The 17,771-nt window shown below is 37.4% G+C and overlaps 4 protein-coding genes across 10 annotated transcripts in view; 3 read left to right on the top strand and 1 right to left on the bottom strand.

The window, feature by feature from the left end:
• LOC100187009 (solute carrier family 23 member 1) lies at nt 1–5,637 on the top strand. The gene is made up of 13 exons (XM_002126627.4): nt 1–570; nt 836–993; nt 1,212–1,359; nt 1,714–1,895; nt 2,274–2,397; nt 2,457–2,613; nt 2,788–2,935; nt 3,436–3,541; nt 3,609–3,714; nt 3,959–4,126; nt 4,564–4,659; nt 4,723–4,818; nt 4,883–5,637. The coding sequence occupies exons 1-13, from the start codon at nt 409–411 to the stop codon at nt 4,996–4,998; spliced, it is 1,767 nt and encodes a 588-aa protein (XP_002126663.1). The 5' UTR covers nt 1–408; the 3' UTR covers nt 4,999–5,637.
• A 310-nt stretch (nt 5,638–5,947) lies between these two features.
• On the top strand, nt 5,948–11,145 carry LOC100183815 (peroxisomal sarcosine oxidase-like). 7 transcript variants are annotated; one of them, XM_026834061.1, is made up of 9 exons: nt 8,146–8,603; nt 8,677–8,793; nt 9,108–9,256; nt 9,765–9,984; nt 10,048–10,239; nt 10,291–10,434; nt 10,490–10,657; nt 10,710–10,785; nt 10,865–11,145. In XM_026834061.1, the coding sequence occupies exons 2-9, from the start codon at nt 8,692–8,694 to the stop codon at nt 10,993–10,995; spliced, it is 1,182 nt and encodes a 393-aa protein (XP_026689862.1). In that variant the 5' UTR covers nt 8,146–8,603; nt 8,677–8,691; the 3' UTR covers nt 10,996–11,145. The 7 variants fall into 7 exon arrangements, with proteins under 7 accessions (XP_026689866.1, XP_026689863.1, XP_018667308.1 ...); XM_026834062.1 differs by lacking the exons at nt 8,146–8,603; nt 8,677–8,793 and adding an exon at nt 5,960–6,154; XM_018811763.2 differs by lacking the exons at nt 8,146–8,603; nt 8,677–8,793; nt 9,108–9,256; ... (2 more) ...; nt 10,291–10,434; nt 10,490–10,657 and adding exons at nt 5,967–6,154; nt 6,234–6,382; nt 6,662–6,881; ... (1 more) ...; nt 7,201–7,344; nt 7,595–7,762.
• Nucleotides 11,140–16,055, bottom strand: LOC100176790 (solute carrier family 23 member 1). Its single transcript, XM_002126389.2, has 12 exons — nt 15,828–16,055; nt 14,975–15,132; nt 14,745–14,895; nt 14,501–14,685; nt 14,327–14,447; nt 13,933–14,089; nt 13,269–13,416; nt 12,711–12,816; nt 12,548–12,653; nt 12,255–12,422; nt 12,004–12,099; nt 11,140–11,831 (listed from the first exon to the last, which is right to left on the bottom strand). The coding sequence occupies exons 1-12, from the start codon at nt 15,933–15,935 to the stop codon at nt 11,485–11,487; spliced, it is 1,851 nt and encodes a 616-aa protein (XP_002126425.1). The 5' UTR covers nt 15,936–16,055; the 3' UTR covers nt 11,140–11,484.
• Nucleotides 16,056–17,293: 1,238 nt separating this feature from the next.
• LOC100179113 overlaps nt 17,294–17,771 on the top strand; it is a 3,342-nt gene continuing 2,864 nt past the window's right edge. The window contains exon 1 of the mRNA XM_002126334.5: nt 17,294–17,423. Within this exon, the coding sequence (XP_002126370.1) occupies nt 17,405–17,423 (19 nt within the window). The 5' untranslated portion in view covers nt 17,294–17,404. The remainder of the gene's footprint in view (nt 17,424–17,771) is intronic.

The raw sequence follows: 17,771 nt of genomic DNA, 5'->3' as shown, positions 1-17,771 counted from the left end.
TACACTGTATAAAACTAGACACTCAGTAAATATTTACGTGGTAAAGGTATTCAGCAGCGGAGAATGAATGTTTAAACTGCCAGTGCTGTTTTTGGATTGCACATTCAAAACAGCACTGGCAGTTTTTTGAACTATTCTGTCGCTGTATTAAATCAACACTGCCATAGGCTGTGCTCTTAGTTAAGTACCAGATAAACTGAATGCGTTTTCTAAGTGTTATACAGTAATATTTAGACCTTATATCACCAGTGTTATTGTGTTAAAGGAGAAGCCTAGTCTTAGTCATGTTACACAGTGAAGCATTAGAAGAAAAAACAGTATAGTTATAAATACAGTCCATTACCCTTCCCCCTTTTTAGAAATAAAAAATATTTATATTAGCGTGTAACTATAATACTAGAAGTTCCAATGTCCATACATGAAGAAATGGAATTAAATTCAGTTCCTGTGGATGAAACATCTGTGTCAACTAAATGCAAAGACTCCCCTGGAAAGAAATCAACTAACAGACTATTATACGGCGTTACAGACGTACCGCCATGGTACACGTGTATTTTGCTGGGATTTCAGGTGAAGTTTTAACCTATATTTTAAGTATGCTTGTAAATGCATATTCTATCCGATGTATGGTAGGGCGGGAAAACGCTACGCTTCATTCCCCTTTCTGGTCCCAATTGGTATAGCAAACAAAGAATATTTACAGAATTATATAACCGTAGCCCCGCGACTCTAAAAGAATGTTGTTATTTGTTGAAAACACGATCACAAAATATTGGATTTAGGGGCTAAGGATATCCTCTCTTACCCCATAAATAAAACGATTACATTCCAACAGCATTACCTGACTATGTTTGGTTCTACGGTTGCCGTTCCTCTCATACTTGCAGGACCCCTTGGTGTTGCAAACAACAACGTTGCTAAGGGTCAAATCATAAGCACAATATTCCTTGCTTCGGGGATTAGTACTTTACTCCAAACAATCATCGGAAACAGGTAATAATTATCCTTAGTGTTTGTATTTAAGTAAGTTCAGTATACATGGTTGAGACTTAGGTTTAAGTAACACATATAGAGCACCATAACCTACAGTGTAATGGTTTAGACTTAGGTTTAAGTAACATACATGGAGCTGCACTATACAGTGCACAGTAAAGATTTGTTAAATAGCGCAACGCTTCACACGCTAATTAAAAAGCGCATTCATGCCACAGACTTCCTATTGTGCAAGGAGCCGCGTTCTCATTTCTGACGCCGGCAATTGCAATAATGACTTCCATTCCTGATCCAGTGCCGACCAATATTACTAATGGTAACACAACAGCTGTAAACTCAGAATTCTGGAAAGTTAGAATGGTGCAGGTATAACATTAACTCGTTATTGAGTTATGGTTTTTATTCTTCATTTACAGTATTGGCAACATATCATGATGTAGTGTATATATAGCATAAGATGTCCATATCGTCTCGTATTATATATAATTGTATATGGGGGAAGACGGGAAACCTTTAGCACGTAATATCCTGATCGTGTTTTAAACAATTAACAACGGTCTATATGGAAGTCATGAAAATACGGTTTTATAATTTTTTGGATGTTCTTTATTTACTACCAAATGGGACGAGTAAATAGAATGCAAAGATGTCCCATCTTCCCTCACCCTACTCTACATACATGTTAGAACCATTATCATATTGCATGCGTATTGTAAATAGGTTCAAGGTGCAATAATGGTAGCTTCATGCACACAAGTTCTGCTTGGTCTCACAGGCTTGATTGGTATCGTAATGTCCCGTATTGGACCCCTAACCATCGCCCCAACTATAGCTTTGGTTGGACTTGGCTTGTTCGGACCGGCTGGTGATTTTGCGGGCAAGCATTGGGGTATTTCAATTCTGTAAGTAGATATATAGGTTATACGACTTTCTGGTATTTTTTATAAGTTTTTTTTTCTGCAGATATAGTTTATACGGCATTTTGGTATTTTTTGTAAGTTTTTGAAGTATAGCCTACTGCAGATACAATTTATAGGACAATGTATAATTTGTTGGTAATTCTTTTTGTAAGTCGCGTAATCTGCTCCGTAATTTAAGAAGCTTAAACTACACGTGCGGTCTATATAACAATGTATACTTTATATGATTTTAACTACACGTGTGGTTTGTATGACAATGTAGTTGTATAGCCATGCCTTTTGATAATGTGGCAACCTACCTATACAAGCAGTATTAAGTGAGCCATGGCGACTCTTTAATATCAATCACTTTCTTATTAGGACGATGTTTTTAATCATTCTATTTTCGCAACATCTACGAAACGTGGCCGTCCCGGTGCCCCGTTTTAAGCCAGGGCAGGACGGCAAACGCTTTATGTCGGTGAACGTTTTTCGTTTGTTTCCCGTAAGTACTTTTTCCCACAAAAGTGATTTCATATTAAAGTGCACAATTATATACACCAGGTCATTCTTGCTGTGCTTTTGGCTTGGATGTTTTGCGGGATTCTTACAGTTGCTGGTGCGTTACCATCATCACAGGACCAATACGGGTATTTCGCACGGACCGACGTCAGAATAGGAGTATTGGCGCAAGCGTCATGGTTTCGAGTTCCGTATCCTGGTAAATGCAATGAGAAGCTTTATATTACGGGTGGTGTCAAGCTTTTTAAAATATAACGGAGGCTTTTGTACGTCATTCGAGTCACGCCATGATTTGACTCATCGAGAACGTTTCAAAATTTCCTAGTTCTCTTACGTCAGATGTCGTTTTATAAAATTTCCTGTTTGTTCACAGGACAATGGGGTCTTCCAGTCGTCACGTTGTCAGGTGTGCTGGGAATGATCAGCGGTGTACTCGCTTCCATAATTGAATCAGTTGGAGACTACTACGCATGCGCAAGATTAGCTCAAGTTCCCCCACCCCCAACACATGCCATTAACAGGTAATGAAACTTTTCATCAAAAAAAGTTTTATACGACTGTTGAAACGATTATACTGATCCAGTTTTGTATGAAAGTCAAATATAGTGAATTGTGGTAAGAACTTCCATGTTTCCATTGTCTTTGAACATCACATTTAATTTTAAACATAGAATGTTAACAAAAGTATTTAACTGTATCCCTACAACTCTATATAGACCGTTGCTAATTGACATAACAACACGGTTACACAATATGAGATAATTTAGGCTAATATCCATCAAAGGTTTCTAACCCCACCTCAGTAGTATAGTAGGGTGGGGGAAGATGGGACACCTTTTTATTCCATTTTCTCGTCGGATTTGGTAGTAAACAAGGAACATTCAAAGAATTATAAAAACCGTATCCTCACGGCTCCCATAGACCGCTGTTAACTGTTTAAAACACGATCAGGATATTTGGATAATGTATGCTAAAGGTGTCCCGTCTTCCCCCACCCTACTATATATATTTTAATTAACAGAGGCGTTTTCACCGAGGGCATTGGGTGCGTTATAGCTGGATCTCTTGGAACTGGAAACGGTACAACCTCGTACAGTGAAAACATAGGCGCTATTGGAATAACAAAAGTAAGTTATTTTGCTTAAACCAGCATAATAAACCGAGTACAACCATCTAATACCTGTCACGCTATAGGTTGGCAGTAGGCGTGTGGTTCAAGCAGGTGCTCTCATCATGATTGTGCTTGCTGTTATCGGAAAGTTCGGAGCTCTGTTTACAACTATACCAGATCCAGTCGTAGGTAAGTCTGTTCCAATTTCTTGAATTTCCGTTTTTTTTATATATATTATTGGGCCTTTTTTTGCAACGACGCAAAAATTTAGAAATTTTTTTATTGCAAAGTTAACCTGATCATGTTTTCGTGACGATATATAGGCCTACAACTATACCACAGTTTCACAAACAGTAAACATAAACAATTAGCTGATATCTTTAAACGTGAACATCGATCGTTGTTCGATTTTGTTACAAATACATCTTCAAAGGTGGAATGTTCTGTGTAATGTTTGGGATGATAGCTGCAGTCGGGATGTCCAGTTTGCAGTTTGTTGATTTGGATTCGTCCAGAAATCTTCTCATCATGGGATTCTCTACATTCATGGGGATTGCGCTTCCAGAGTGGGTTAGAAAGAACAGAAACCTCATACAAACAGGTAATATGAATCGGATTAAATACCAAACCGCAGTTAAGTTGATGGTTTTATAAGGTTAGAGACCAAACGTTAGCATATCACTCAATATTTTTACTAATCGTGTTTTAATAATTAACAACGCTGTTTCAACGTCGTTAGAACAAGGATATAGTAGGGTGGGGGAAGATGGGACACCTTTAGCATATCCGGATAGTATTTTAAACAACTAAGAACTGTCTATGTGAGTCGTGAGGATGCGGTTTTGTAATTCTTTGAATGTTCTTTGTTTCCTATACCTAACGGGACGAGATAATAGAATGAAAAGGTGACCCATCTTCCCACTCTACTATATATATGATTTAGTATAACTCTTTGTTTATTACCAAATGGTGCAATAAAAATGAGTTAAAACATGGACCATTCTACCCTAACCAATACTATATACATTTCAATTGCAGGGTCGGTCGAAGGCGATCAAATCGTGTTGGTGTTGCTGCAGACTGGTATGTTTATCTCTGGTCTACTTGGCTTTATACTTGATAATACCATACCAGGTAAACTCAGCAACGTTATTTACATAATGCTGATTACTTTTAACTTATGTATATGCAATATAGGGACGGACGAGGAACGAGGTATTTTAAAATGGTTAAGCCACGAACATGAGGGTGCAGATGCCAATGTTGAAATAAAACAAGTATACGATTTCCCGGGTAACATGTTTGCTATTTAGACATCAAGCCTATAATTTCTAAATTACTGTACTATGCATCACAGGTCCTTTACAGAAAGGAGTAGATCGCGTGAAAGGATTTCGTTACGTTTTTCTATGCCCAACTTTTGACGTTTCGTTCACAAAATGCTCATTATCGAGAGATGACACTATTGCTTAAAGTTGTTATGTTTGGAAAAGTGTATGTAGTTGGGGAGGGGGGGGAGACGGTACACATTTAGCACATGATATCCAAATGTCGTGTTTTGAACAATTAACAACGGTCTATGGGAGTTGTAAATTTACGGTTTTATAATTCTCTGAATTTTTTTTGTTTACTTCCAAATGAGACCAGAATGTAGAATCAAAAGGTGTACCATCTTTCACCACTCTTTACTATATCTCATATTTTTCTGCCGCTTACTCAATCATTACTTTTTATTAGATCATCAACCGACGAATTTAAATTAGACGGATACTGTATTAGTATTCGATGTATTGGGGCATTATATTACCAAAATTTAAATTTTGTTTGGAGTATTAAAGCAACATTTTCGACTTTACATTACGTATAGCCTACACATCAAACAAACGTATTTCCTGCTTTCCTTTAACAGCTGGTTTGTTATTATTATTTATAATCTCCTCAGTTGATCAGTAAGTTATGTTTTGACTGTTTTGTTTATCGCCTGATGCCTTCAAAATTCAAGATTTGTTACTTCAAAGTAGTATGTTTTGTGTTTACAGCTTCGCATGGCTTGTCAGCTAGAGGAAATGTAATTGTACAGTTTACCCATAGAAATAAAAACATACAGAAAGTACACTAGTGGTTTGTTTACTCGTCATGCTTGAACAATCATGCAATGTAGGTGATTCTGCAGTACCGTCCAGATATAGACAGAGTGGCAACTGTACAATTTTAATCTCTTCCACTGGTGTCACGAAGATAAAACTTAGATACTGACTAATTGGATCACGTAGATTATTAGTAGTCTTCAGCATCAGCTAGTTAAAGAAGGAAAACAGTATTTATATTATGCAATTGTTGAGTATATTGGAGTATAGAACGTCAGTTTCACTTATGTAGTATACTGTGTCGAATATTTAGTTAATACATGTACAAGGGTTAATGTAACATATGTTGCTTAACCATGCATAGCATTCTGCTTCCAGTCTATTTGAAGACCGAGAGTTAAAACATATGTTTGTATTTAGATACTGGTTAAGCAACGGTAATGAGTTCTTTCGATGTAATAGTCGTTGGTGCTGGTGTAATAGGATCCTGTACAGCCTACCAGCTTGCTAAGTCGGGCGTTAATACGTTAATGATTGAGCAGGTACGAACAAGCACAAGTGCAAATATCTGCAGGCATAGCAACAATATCACATTCCATTACCTTTATTTGCCTTTAACAGTTTCCACTGCCGCATTCGAGGGGAAGTTCTTATGGGCAAACCCGACTGACCAAAAGATCACACCGTAAACCATACATGTCAGATTTGGTACCTGAATCAATTGCATTTTGGAAAAGTCTGGAAAAGGATTATGGCACACAACTACTCATGTAAGTTCGGACACTCACCCTGCCAAATTGAATTGTAAATATAGTGGGGTGGGGAAGGATGGGACCTACACCTATTTATCACATATAATATCCAAGTATCCTGATCATGGGGTTTAAACAATTAACGCTCTATGGAAGTTGTGAGGATTCGGTTTCTTAATTAAAAAAATATAATGAGAGGGTGTCCCATCTTCCCCCATCCTACAATATATGGTTGAACTGTGCAATTACTATATTCCTAGCAGGACACAGATCTGGTAATCTTAAATTTCCCTGTAGGCAGACGGGTCACCTGTCCATTGCTAATTCAGAGAAGACAAACCATGTTCTTGAACCGATGAAGACAAACCTGCGAAATTCGAACGTAGATTACACGGAGTTTCACGGTAGAGATATTGGTATCGCGTTTCCGGGTCTAGAATTTGACTCTAGTTTCGGAGCCTTTTTTGAACCAAACGGTTTTACCATCAAGGCCACAAAATGCCTCCATGCATTACAAGTGAGTTAGCTGAATACCTGATTTGATGAAGTTTGTTTTCGGTCATAATAAAACATATCGTTTTAATTTAAAGAGCGAGTTCGTAAAACACGGTGGAACGCTTCAAGAAAATGAGAAAGTAATTGAAGTTAAACATTTATCAGCGAACAGTGTGAGCATACGAACAGATTCTCATAAAGTATATTACGCCAAGAGTGTTGTTCTTGCTTGTGGACCTTGGATCAATACAGTATTACGACCATTCGGAATCCAACTAGAGCTACAGGTAAAAAAATCGCTAAGTTAAAAAAAGAAAACTATTTTAAATGTATTATTACAGCCTGTCCGTGTCATCACATATTATTGGAGAGAAAAAACGGTCGGAAAATATTCTATTCATAACAACTTTCCTCCATTTATGGTTTACTTCGGAGTTTATCACGTCTATTCAACACCTTCCTACGAGTACCCAGGTCTAATAAAGGTATAGTAGGTCGGGGTAAGATGGTGCATATTTTCATTTCTCTACTCGTCCCACTGGGTGGTAAACAAAGAACATTTACAGAATTATTAAAAAACGTATCTATATGACCATTCTAGAATGCTTTATATTGTTAAAAACACGAGAAAAATGGGATATAATGTACCGTATATCATATAAACTTCGTCGTACTATATAAATCGAAAACTTAGAGCCTAAGAGTCAAAGTTGTATTAACAAATGACTGCTTTAGATATGCTACCACTACCGAGCACCTGTAGACCCAGATGCACCAGATTTACTGGATAAGGAAAGCGAGAAAGCGGAGGTGGAGCGATTGGGAATTCTTAAACAATTAATTGCAAAGCACTTTCCACAACTAGAGTCGGTTCCAGTACTGACCGAGAATGCGTTACAAACGGTCAGACATACTGCTCGATTTCTGGTTAAAATTTATGTTTTAAACATTAATTATTTTTACAGATTACGCCAAATTCGGATTTTATCATAGACAGGTTACCAGGATTTCCGAATATTGTGATCGGCGCTGGCTTTTCTGGTGAGTCTAGAGTCTAAACACCAATAGTAATCATTATAGTATGGAAAATGTTCAAGGCACAGATCTTTTTCGCTGTGTCGTTACATAGTGACATTAACATATTTACTTTCGCCATAGGCGCGGGATTCGGACCTGCACCTGCCATCGGTAGGGCACTGAGCAGATTGGCAACTTTTCAGGATCCTGGTCAAGATATGGAAGTTTTTAAATTAGGCTCAAGATTTGTTTATAATAAGGCAAAACTGTAATTAAACATTGGCAAATGTCTTTACTGCACATTGCGTTTCACCTATGATTTCTATGGATTTGTGTTATTACTGTTCGTCACACACGACTTGAGATCCAATTTGTTTTGGTTCTCTTTATATATGCTTTGTCTTTACTAAGCGAACGGTAGTTGTGTATGTGATTGCGTAGCTGGTTACTTCACAGAAGCAATGATAAACGATAGACGAGTATTTTTGTATAAGAGAGCCATACACATAAGTTACATTTAGATAAAGGACAGCCATTGGTTCTGCTGTACCACTTAGTGCTTGTACAGCAAAAAGCGTCAGAGTGTAATTGCTATAATGCACATATAATATAGAGTATAGACAAAGGAAAGTCATGTCATTAGTACTGATGTATAACTTTATGCTTGTACCACGAAAACCGTCAGAGTGATTGCTATAAGTTACATATAGACAATGGAAAGTCATAGGTACTGCTGTACAATTTTATGCTTTTACAACAAAATGCGTCGGAGTGATTACTTTATTGCTATACCTATTTAGGGGAAATCAGCACTCATGAATTCTTTCGATGTTATAGTCATTGGTGCTGGTGTAATAGGATCTTGTACAGCCTACCAGCTTGCTAAGTTGGACGTTAAAACGTTAATGATTGAACAGGTACACATAAGCGTACGTGCAAATTACCGCAGGCATGTAAGCCTCGAGTCTTTACCGACGCCGTGTCAAAGTTGTATAAGCGCCCCTGCTAACATAACCTAACGTTTCAAAGCTTCTACAATTGTGGCCTCGTGTGTCCTTGGGCACGACAATTGACGGCCACAAAGTTACATACGTACAGTCACTCGTAAGCGGACACAAGGTGTGTGAAACAAAGCACCCGCGTGTTATAACGACTGTCGTTGCCCCGCCACGCGAAGATGAATAAGTTACATTCGTTCAATCTATCTATAACTCTATTTTGTCTGCTGCAGTTTCCTCTGCCACACACAAGGGGAAGCTCATGCGGTCAAACAAGGATGACCCAACGTTCTGATCGTAATCCATATAGGTCAGATCTTGTGCCTGAATCAATTGCATTTTGGAAAAGTCTTGAAAAAGATTATGGCACGCCTTTGTTAATGTGAGTACACCGTAAAGATTGCAATGCCAAAACAGTGTTATGTAATGTATTTTGATGATTCAGTTATTTTAGTATAGTGTAAATATAGCCTACCTTTATAGCGGTTCGTTTAGTATACTAGGATGGGGGAAGATGGGGCAATGTTTCATTCTATTTTCTTGTCCCAATTGGTAGTAAACAAAGAACATGTAAAGAATTATAAAACCGTATCTTTACGGCTTTCATAGACCGTTGATAACTGTTTAAAACACGATCAGGTTATTTAGATATTACGTGTTAAAGGTGTCCCATCTTACCCAACAGTACTATATACTGTAAGTGTAGGGTACCATGGGACACCGTTAGCACCAAACCCATATGTTCTAATCGCGTTTTAAACAATTGACACAACTTATAGATTCGTGAAGTTACGATTTATATAATTCTCTAAATATTTTTGTTTACTTTCGAATGGGACGAGAAAGAAAATGAAAGCGTGTCCCGTCTTATCCCAACCTACTATATCTAGAAAAACTGGGCATTTAGGCATTTCTGTATCAGAGGAATCAAACTATGCTCTTGAACCGATCAAAGTACATATGAGAAAGTCGAACGTGGATTACACCGAGATGCGTGGTCAGGATATCGGGAACTCATTTCCCGGACTTGATTTTGACTCTCAGTTTGGAGCGTATTACGTACCAAACGGTTTCATCTTAAAAGCCACAAAATGCCTCCATGCTTTACAGGTAGGTTATTACAATCCAACAACGATTTGATTAAAAACATTATGTTTTTCTTTAAATTTAAAGAGTGGGTTCGTGAAACATGGTGGAACGCTTCAAGAAAATGAGAAAGTAATTGAAGTTAAACATTTATCAGCGAACAGTGTAAGCATGCGAACGGATTCTCATAAAGTATATTACGCCAAGAGTGTTGTTCTTGCTTGTGGACCTTGGATAAACAAAGTGTTGCGACCATTGGACATAGAACTCGATTTGCAAGTATTATTGAGTATGAGAATATTAAACATCAATTCATCAATACATTTATAGTCTGTTCGCGTCACCACATACTATTGGAGAGAAAAAGAACTTGGGAAGTATTCCATTCATAATAACTTTCCAACAATAGTACTTTATTTTGGAGTCTTTCACGTCTATTCAACACCTTCCTACGAGTACCCGGGACTTATAAAGGTAAAATGTATATATCATCCTCCAAATGAACGAAACTGAGAAAATTGTGATTTAGATATGCTACCATTATCGAGCACCTGTAGACCCAGACGCACCGGATTTACTAGACATGGAAAGCGAGAAAGCGGAGGTGGAGCAATTGGAAACTCTCAAACAAATAATTTCCAAGCATTTTCCACAGCTGGAGTCCGTTCCAGTACTGAGCGAAAATGCGTTACAGACGGTTAGAAGATCCGCTTCTTTTCTGGTTAAATATTATTGAAATAACGTTTCAGGTGACGCCAACTTCGGATTTTATCATAGACAAGTTACCGGGTTTTCCGAATATTGTAATCGGCGCTGGTTTTTCTGGTAAGTTTTGAACACCTAGCATCGTAAAAAAAAACCTTTAAATGTGCATCAAAAACACACATTAATCATTACATACTAGGGACGGGATTCGGACCTGCACCTGCCATCGGTAGGGCATTGAGTAAATTGGCAACTTTCCAGGATCCTGGTCAAGATATGAAAACGTTTGCATTAGGCTCGAGGCTCATTTACACAAAATCATCTTTATAATTTTAAATTGTTGTGTATTAATCAGGATAAAACCATTTATTCGCTTAAATGTATTTGCGAAAATATCGTATTTATATGACTGTGTCGACTATATTTTTCGATGGTTTAAAATTAAATATTGGCACATCAAAAACGTATTTGTTCGTGCAAGAATTTAACATTTATTTTCACGCTATAGCACTGATCTTTTTTTAGAACGGCCTATATAATTTTAATCGGGTATACAGAACATACAAAACCAGCATTAGTACAAAGCAACTATGGTTATGCTTACATTAGTTGTTAGTTTCAAAAACTTTTGTTAACGCTAAAACATCATAGTGTTTTAAAGTAAACCATTAACAACGGTCTATATAGGAGTCGTAAAGCTACGGTTTTATAATTCTTTTAATGTTCTTTGTTTACTACCAAATGTGACGAGAAATTAGAATGAAAAGATGTCCCATCTTCCTCCAACCAACTATAACCAAACATTTGTATCGCATATTCTTATAATACCGTGTTACACACTGTATTTTGGTTTTCAATTGTTTCACAATTATTGTCATTTTGTGAATACCGCTTTCGAAAAGAGGGGCAAATTGGAACATAAGAAGCAACCTTTGTAAGCGACGGGTTGTTGCAAGAACTTGCACATCTTGTGTTGTCAATCCAACCAAATGGTAAATTGTAAACAGAACTCGGTTGTGGTGGAGTTTTTGCCTTCTGGGTTTGTTGGTTGGAACTTATAGATTCGTGTGTATTAGTATTTGCTTCTTGATTATTCTCCGTCGTAGGGGAAGTTGTCACTTCTTGTAGTTTTCTCCACGCGAGTAGACCACGTTCCTTTTCTGTGCCTAATTTTAACAAACTTAATTATGATTTGCTGCCTTGATTTTACTATAAGTGCTTCAAAGAACCACAGCGCTGCTCTCTTTATACTAGCATTCACTTCTACCGCTAAAACAAACTAAAGGCAAGTCTCGAGAAAGCGTAACACTTCTAAAACTACGTTTTAAAAACCATTACCAGGTATTGTGTTGTCCAAGACGAAACCAAGAACTCCTGCAACGAACATACCAGTTTGCAAGAGAACGATAAAGATCTGATCAAGCTCAGGTACACCTGCAACAGTGGTTTAAAATATTTGGGAGTGTCCTTTCATGTTGAGAAAAAAACATTTCATACTAAAGTCGATGGGCGATAGATTGAAACCATCGGCTATGTTTTACTAGGCATGTTTTTGGATTTATGCCATACTACCAAGTAGCTGTACAAACCTGTTCGTATCAACTGGTTGTTCTTCTTCACCCACTCTGGAAGCGCAATCCCCATGAATGTAGAGAATCCCATGATGAGAAGATTTCTGGACGAATCCAAATCAACAAACTGCAAACTGGACATCCCGACTGCAGCTATCATTCCAAACATTACACAGAACATTCCACCTTTAAAGAAAAGGCATGTTATGGACCATTGTTAAATGCTTAAAACACAATCCGAATATTTGGATATTATATGTGCTAAAGGTGTCTCATCTTCCCCCACCCTAATATATGTTCATATGACTTACCGACAATAGGATCGGGTATGGTTGTAAACAACGCCCCGAACTTTCCAATAACTGCCAGTATGATCATAATGATGGCACCAGCTTGAACAACTCTTCGACTGCCAACCTTTTAATGGCAATAAATATGAAGTGCTGTATTATGCTATACTTCTATTAGTCTTACTTTAGTGATTCCAATTGCTCCAATGTTTTCACTGTAAGAAGTTGTCCCACTACCCGTGCCCCACGCACCAGCAAGTATACAACCAATGCCTTCCATGAATATGCCCCTATATAAAATAGTTCAATGACCGTTAAGCCATGAAGTTCTGTTCATTGGTCATATAGTACTGTGGTGTAAGAAGGATAACGTTAACACAACATATAGTACTGTGGGATAAGACAGGATACCTTTAGCACATAATATCCAAATATCCTGATCGATTTTAAACATCCATCAACGTCTATGGCACTCGTTATAGGATATACGGTTTTATAATTTAAAAAAATGTTTACTACCAAATTGAAAAAAAAGGTGCCCGATCTTCCCCCACCCTACTATATCTTATATTACTTGATCATGTTTTGCTTAAACAATTACCAACGCTATTTTATTATCGCGAGGCTGCGGTTTTATGATTTTGTAAATTTACTTGTTTACCACCAAATGGGACGAGACGAGAGACCGAAAACATGAACCAACTTACACTAACATATATTAGTAAAATATATACACACGAACCTGTTTACCGCATGGTGAGGCGGTGACGGTATTCGACACAGTCGTGCGCATGCGTAGTAGTCTCCAACCGATTCAATTATGGAAGCGAGTACACCGCTGATCATTCCCAGCACACCTGACAACGTGACGACTGGAACACCCCACTGTCCTAATCCAAGAAGAAATGCATAGGTTGGCAACACTGTATAGGCTAGTATGAGGGTAGGGTAAGATGGGATGTGTTTATTTTGTTGTCTTTTTGGTCGTAAACGAAGAATATTCAATGAAACAAGAGCATTCGCACTACTTAAAAAAGTGTTGGTAATTGTTCAAAACACGATCAGGAAATATGAGATTTAGGTGCTTACGTTGTTTCATCTTACCGTACAGTACTATATGCTAACTTAGTAATGTAGGGGGAGATGGGACACCATTGGCACATAATATCCAAATATCGTGATCGTGTTTTAAAAAATTAACAGTGGTCTATGGGAGTCGTGGGGATACGGTGAGGATATGTAATTCTTTGAATGTTATTTGTTTACAAACAAAGGGGACAAGACAATAGAATAAAAAAATGTGCCATCTTCCCCCACCCTACTATACATCAATTGGTCCCATCACATATATATACATTAACTTTAAAAGAAATGCATAAAGTTGGTCGCATCATAAGTTACCTTACCAGGATATGGAACTCTAAACCATGGTGCGTCATCCAGTACACCCAGTCGAATATCAGTGCGAGCAGCGTAGCCATAAACTTCACTTGAAGATGGAAATCCGCCGGCTACAGTTATGATACCACAGATTGCCCACGAAAACATAATTCCAATAATGACCTTGGATTGTATAAAGTATAGTAGGGTGGAAGAAGATGGAACACCTTTAACACATTATATTCAAATGTCCTGATCGTGTTTTAAACAATTAACAACAGTCTATGGGAGTCATAGTTTTGTTTGAATTTTTTGTTAAATACTAAATAGGACGACAAAATAGTTAAAAAGTGTACATCTTCCCCCGCCCCACTGTATATTAAAATAGGTTTATAGAACTTAATTTTGCTTATGCTTTACCGGGAACAGACTGAAAATGTATACGCGTGGAAAGGTCCAGCCTTTCCCTCTTGTATACACTGGTAAGGGAACACCAACATTCCGTAGATGTTGAGAGAATATAATGATAAGAGCCATCGTCCTAAACATTGCACAAAATTAAAACTAGCGTCTCAAAAGGTACAATTTGCTTACATGAATGATATTCCCCAATGCGTTCCCGCAAAATTATCTGCAGCCGTGCCGAACAACGACAGGCCAACTAAAGTGATGGTAGGCGCCACAGTTAACGGGCCTATGTACGACATAAGGAACCCTATAACACCAGTCAGGCCGATAAGAACCTGAAGGCAAGAAGCAACCAAGATGGCACCTTGAACCTGAAGATGTTAAAATAGATGATAGGTTGCTTGTTTTGAACATGGTATATGATTTGTACCTCAAGCATACGTGGTTTCCAGTCGAATTCTATACTGTTGTTGACACTGGTGTTCGTTGACAAATTAGGACAAGGTGAGTATTTAGATGAAGACATGATTGCGATTGCAGGAGTTAAAAATGAGAATGCTGCGCCCTGGACTATCGGTAACCTGTTTTGATATAAAGGGATTTTTAAAGTGAAGGTGTCTTAGTATTCTAGAAATATATTTGTGTGTGCATATGCTTTACCTTGTGCCGAGTAATGTCTGTATAATTGTGACAATACCACCGACAAAAAATCCTGTGCTGATCAACTGCGATTTTGCGAGATCGTTGTTTGAAATGCAGAGGGAGCCTGAGAGTATGAGAGGCACAGCGAGAGTTGAACCGAACATTGTCAAGTAGTGCTGAATAAAAATAAATGAATGCATCGGAGTTTTATTGCTATGAAAATATTTAGGCACTATAGATTCTATATAGTAGGGTGGGGGAAGATGGGACACCTTTTCATTCTATTTTCTCATCCCATCTGGCAGTAACCGAAGAACAGTCAAAGAATTATAAAAACGTACCCTTACGACTCCCATAGACCGTTGTTAATTGTTTAAAAAACGATCAGGATATTTGGATATTCAGTGCTAAAGGTGTCCCATCTTCCCCCAGCCTACTATACTACTTTACTTGGGCTTTGGGTATGTATGCGTGTATAGCCTCTGACGCGTTATGTATGGACGCAAATATAGCAAGCATTATAGGAAAAATTCTTCTTTGTGGAGGGAGTGTACGTTGATGATTTCATGTTTTATTACAACAGACTTATAAATTTAAAGAACAGAAGAAAATAATTATTTCTAAACAAATGTTAATATAAGGCTTATTACTGTTGCATACGTGCTATCTGTAGCGTATAGTAAAGATTAATTATTCCGGAAACCGTGTACCTCATACACTGTTTACTTGATCCGCTATAGTGATAAAGTTAAAGTAAATTTATTCACACGTAGTTATTCAAATATTGTCCGAAATTTGTTCGGTAAACATAGTCGACAAAAATAATATCGCTTTGTTGTAAAGTAAAGTTTGTATTCCATACAATGCTTACTTGAAATCCTAACACCAAACTCAAATACCAAGGCGGCGTGTCTTCAATGCCATAAGCCAACTTGTGCGTCGCTTCGTCGCTTTCTGGATCGGTATTTTTTGAGCTCATTCTTTTATTTAATTGATTCGTTTAGCACTACTGCACACTCTAAATATTTTGCGACAACAAAATATGCTTGAAAATTGTATAACCTGTCTGAAAGCTGGTTGATGTATATATATAGTAGGTTGGGGGGAGACGGGACACCTTTTCACTATATTTTTTGTCCCATTTGGTGTTAAACAATCAACATTAAAAGAATTATAAAACCGTATATTAACGAATCCCATATGCCAATGTTAATTGTTTAAAACACGATCAGGATATTTGGATATTATATGCTAAAGGTGTCCCATCTTCTCACACCCTAATACTGTATCTTCACAACCCTTTACTAATCCTATACTTCCAATATAACATATATAAAACTAAACCACAGTCATATCCGTCTAAAGTATAATTTGGATTCTGACGTCCTATATCTAAGGTATTCTACTCGATGTACAATTGTGTGCGTCTAGGTTTAACTTATCTTTAACTGAGCAACTTTTTGACAGAGCGAACCCATGTACCTGAACCATTCGAGCGTTTAAAACTGTTGGCGACAACTTAAATGCTTTAAATATTACCATACCGACCGCTAGGTAAACATAAAATTCATACCCCTGGTATTAGACTATTGTTGACTTGACTTTTATTGCATTACTCACACCGGGTTGAATATTTGTATTTCTAAACTTTCTGCCTGACGTAAGAGAATGAGTGATTCGCTTCTGCAACAGAAATGTGGCGAAAAACATAGCTGTTAGTGTCCTATGATTTCGGATTTCCAGTGCCATACATATACGCATGCAATGTGACAGAGGAATATGCACAATTTTACTTTATCTTAACGGGTTTTAGTATGATTCCGACGTACATTATATAGTAGGTTGAGGGAAGATAGGACACCCTTTTATTTTCTCGTCTTATCTGTTAGAAAACAAAGATCTTTTAAAGATAATTATAAAATCTTACATTTACAACTCTTGTTATTAATTGTTTGAAAAACCACTGAGCTATTTGGATATTATGTGCTAAGCTAAATAAAGGTCTCCCGTTTTTCCCCACCCACGTTGCCCCCACCCTACTATAAAACAAATCCGACTGTGACGTCATAAAAGTATTGCTATTTAAGTAGGGACTTTCCCAAATAACTTCCTGTTTTCCTACAGTACCTAGTACCAAAGTTAGTATAGCTAGTACCTACTGTTTCTGTTGTACGCTTTAACCTGTTGATAAAGTTGGTTTTTAGATTGGGAAGTCAGTCATTTATATATCACTATGTGCTTTTGTTTTTTTTTAAACAACGGCAGTTTAGAGAGCTAAGAATAATCTGTGACGTAGCTGACGCTATGTTTAATACATTGGGATATTTATAATTTAGAATTGATTGACTTTTAATTCATCCCTGTTTTAATTAGGAATCGGATTTGTAAAGCTGTTTTATTATTTAAAACTTCCTTCATTTGAGAAGTTATTTCGTCTTATCCAAGAAAATGAGCACACAAAACGATGGTAAGTGTGTCAGTAAGTATTAAATATGCTTTGTTTTAATATTTTAATCATTTTCAATACAAATCTAATACAAGACCAATCCTAAAACATAATTATCACCAAAGTAACATACTTGGTAACTTTCGTAAGCTGGCACGAGGTGTATGAAACAGAACACCGTGTTTAATGACTGTTGTTTTTCAGCTACGTGATAATAAGGTAAGTTACATTTATTTGTCCGGCCCCGTGGCATAGTGGTTAGCGCGCCTGCCTGTAACCCAGAGGTAATAGGTTCAAGGCTCGTCGCTGCTACCATTGTGGGCGTATGTGTCCTTTGGGCAAGTCACTTAACGGCAATTACTCCAACCC

The sequence above is a fragment of the Ciona intestinalis genome, chromosome 4 (genome assembly GCF_000224145.3).
Source record: "Ciona intestinalis chromosome 4, KH, whole genome shotgun sequence".
In the NCBI taxonomy this organism is placed as follows: domain Eukaryota; kingdom Metazoa; phylum Chordata; class Ascidiacea; order Phlebobranchia; family Cionidae; genus Ciona; species Ciona intestinalis.
The sequence above is the reverse complement of the archived record's forward strand: the minus strand, read 5'-3'. Positions and strand labels throughout refer to the sequence as shown.

Coding starts and splice junctions, on each gene's coding strand:
- LOC100187009 (XM_002126627.4), top strand. CDS start 409: ATGTCCATACATGAAGAAATGGAATTAAATTCAGTTCCTGTGGATGAA. Junction 2,936..3,435: donor CCAACACATGCCATTAACAG/GTAATGAAACTT, acceptor TTTAATTAACAG/AGGCGTTTTCACCGAGGGCA. Junction 3,542..3,608: donor GCGCTATTGGAATAACAAAA/GTAAGTTATTTT, acceptor GTCACGCTATAG/GTTGGCAGTAGGCGTGTGGT.
- LOC100183815 (XM_026834062.1), top strand. CDS start 6,053: ATGAGTTCTTTCGATGTAATAGTCGTTGGTGCTGGTGTAATAGGATCC. Junction 6,155..9,107: donor ATACGTTAATGATTGAGCAG/GTACGAACAAGC, acceptor TGTCTGCTGCAG/TTTCCTCTGCCACACACAAG. Junction 10,240..10,290: donor ACATAGAACTCGATTTGCAA/GTATTATTGAGT, acceptor ATACATTTATAG/TCTGTTCGCGTCACCACATA.
- LOC100176790 (XM_002126389.2), bottom strand. CDS start 15,935: ATGAGCTCAAAAAATACCGATCCAGAAAGCGACGAAGCGACGCACAAG. Junction 12,654..12,710: donor GAGCAATTGGAATCACTAAA/GTAAGACTAATA, acceptor TGCCATTAAAAG/GTTGGCAGTCGAAGAGTTGT. Junction 12,423..12,547: donor CATACCCGATCCTATTGTCG/GTAAGTCATATG, acceptor TTTTCTTTAAAG/GTGGAATGTTCTGTGTAATG.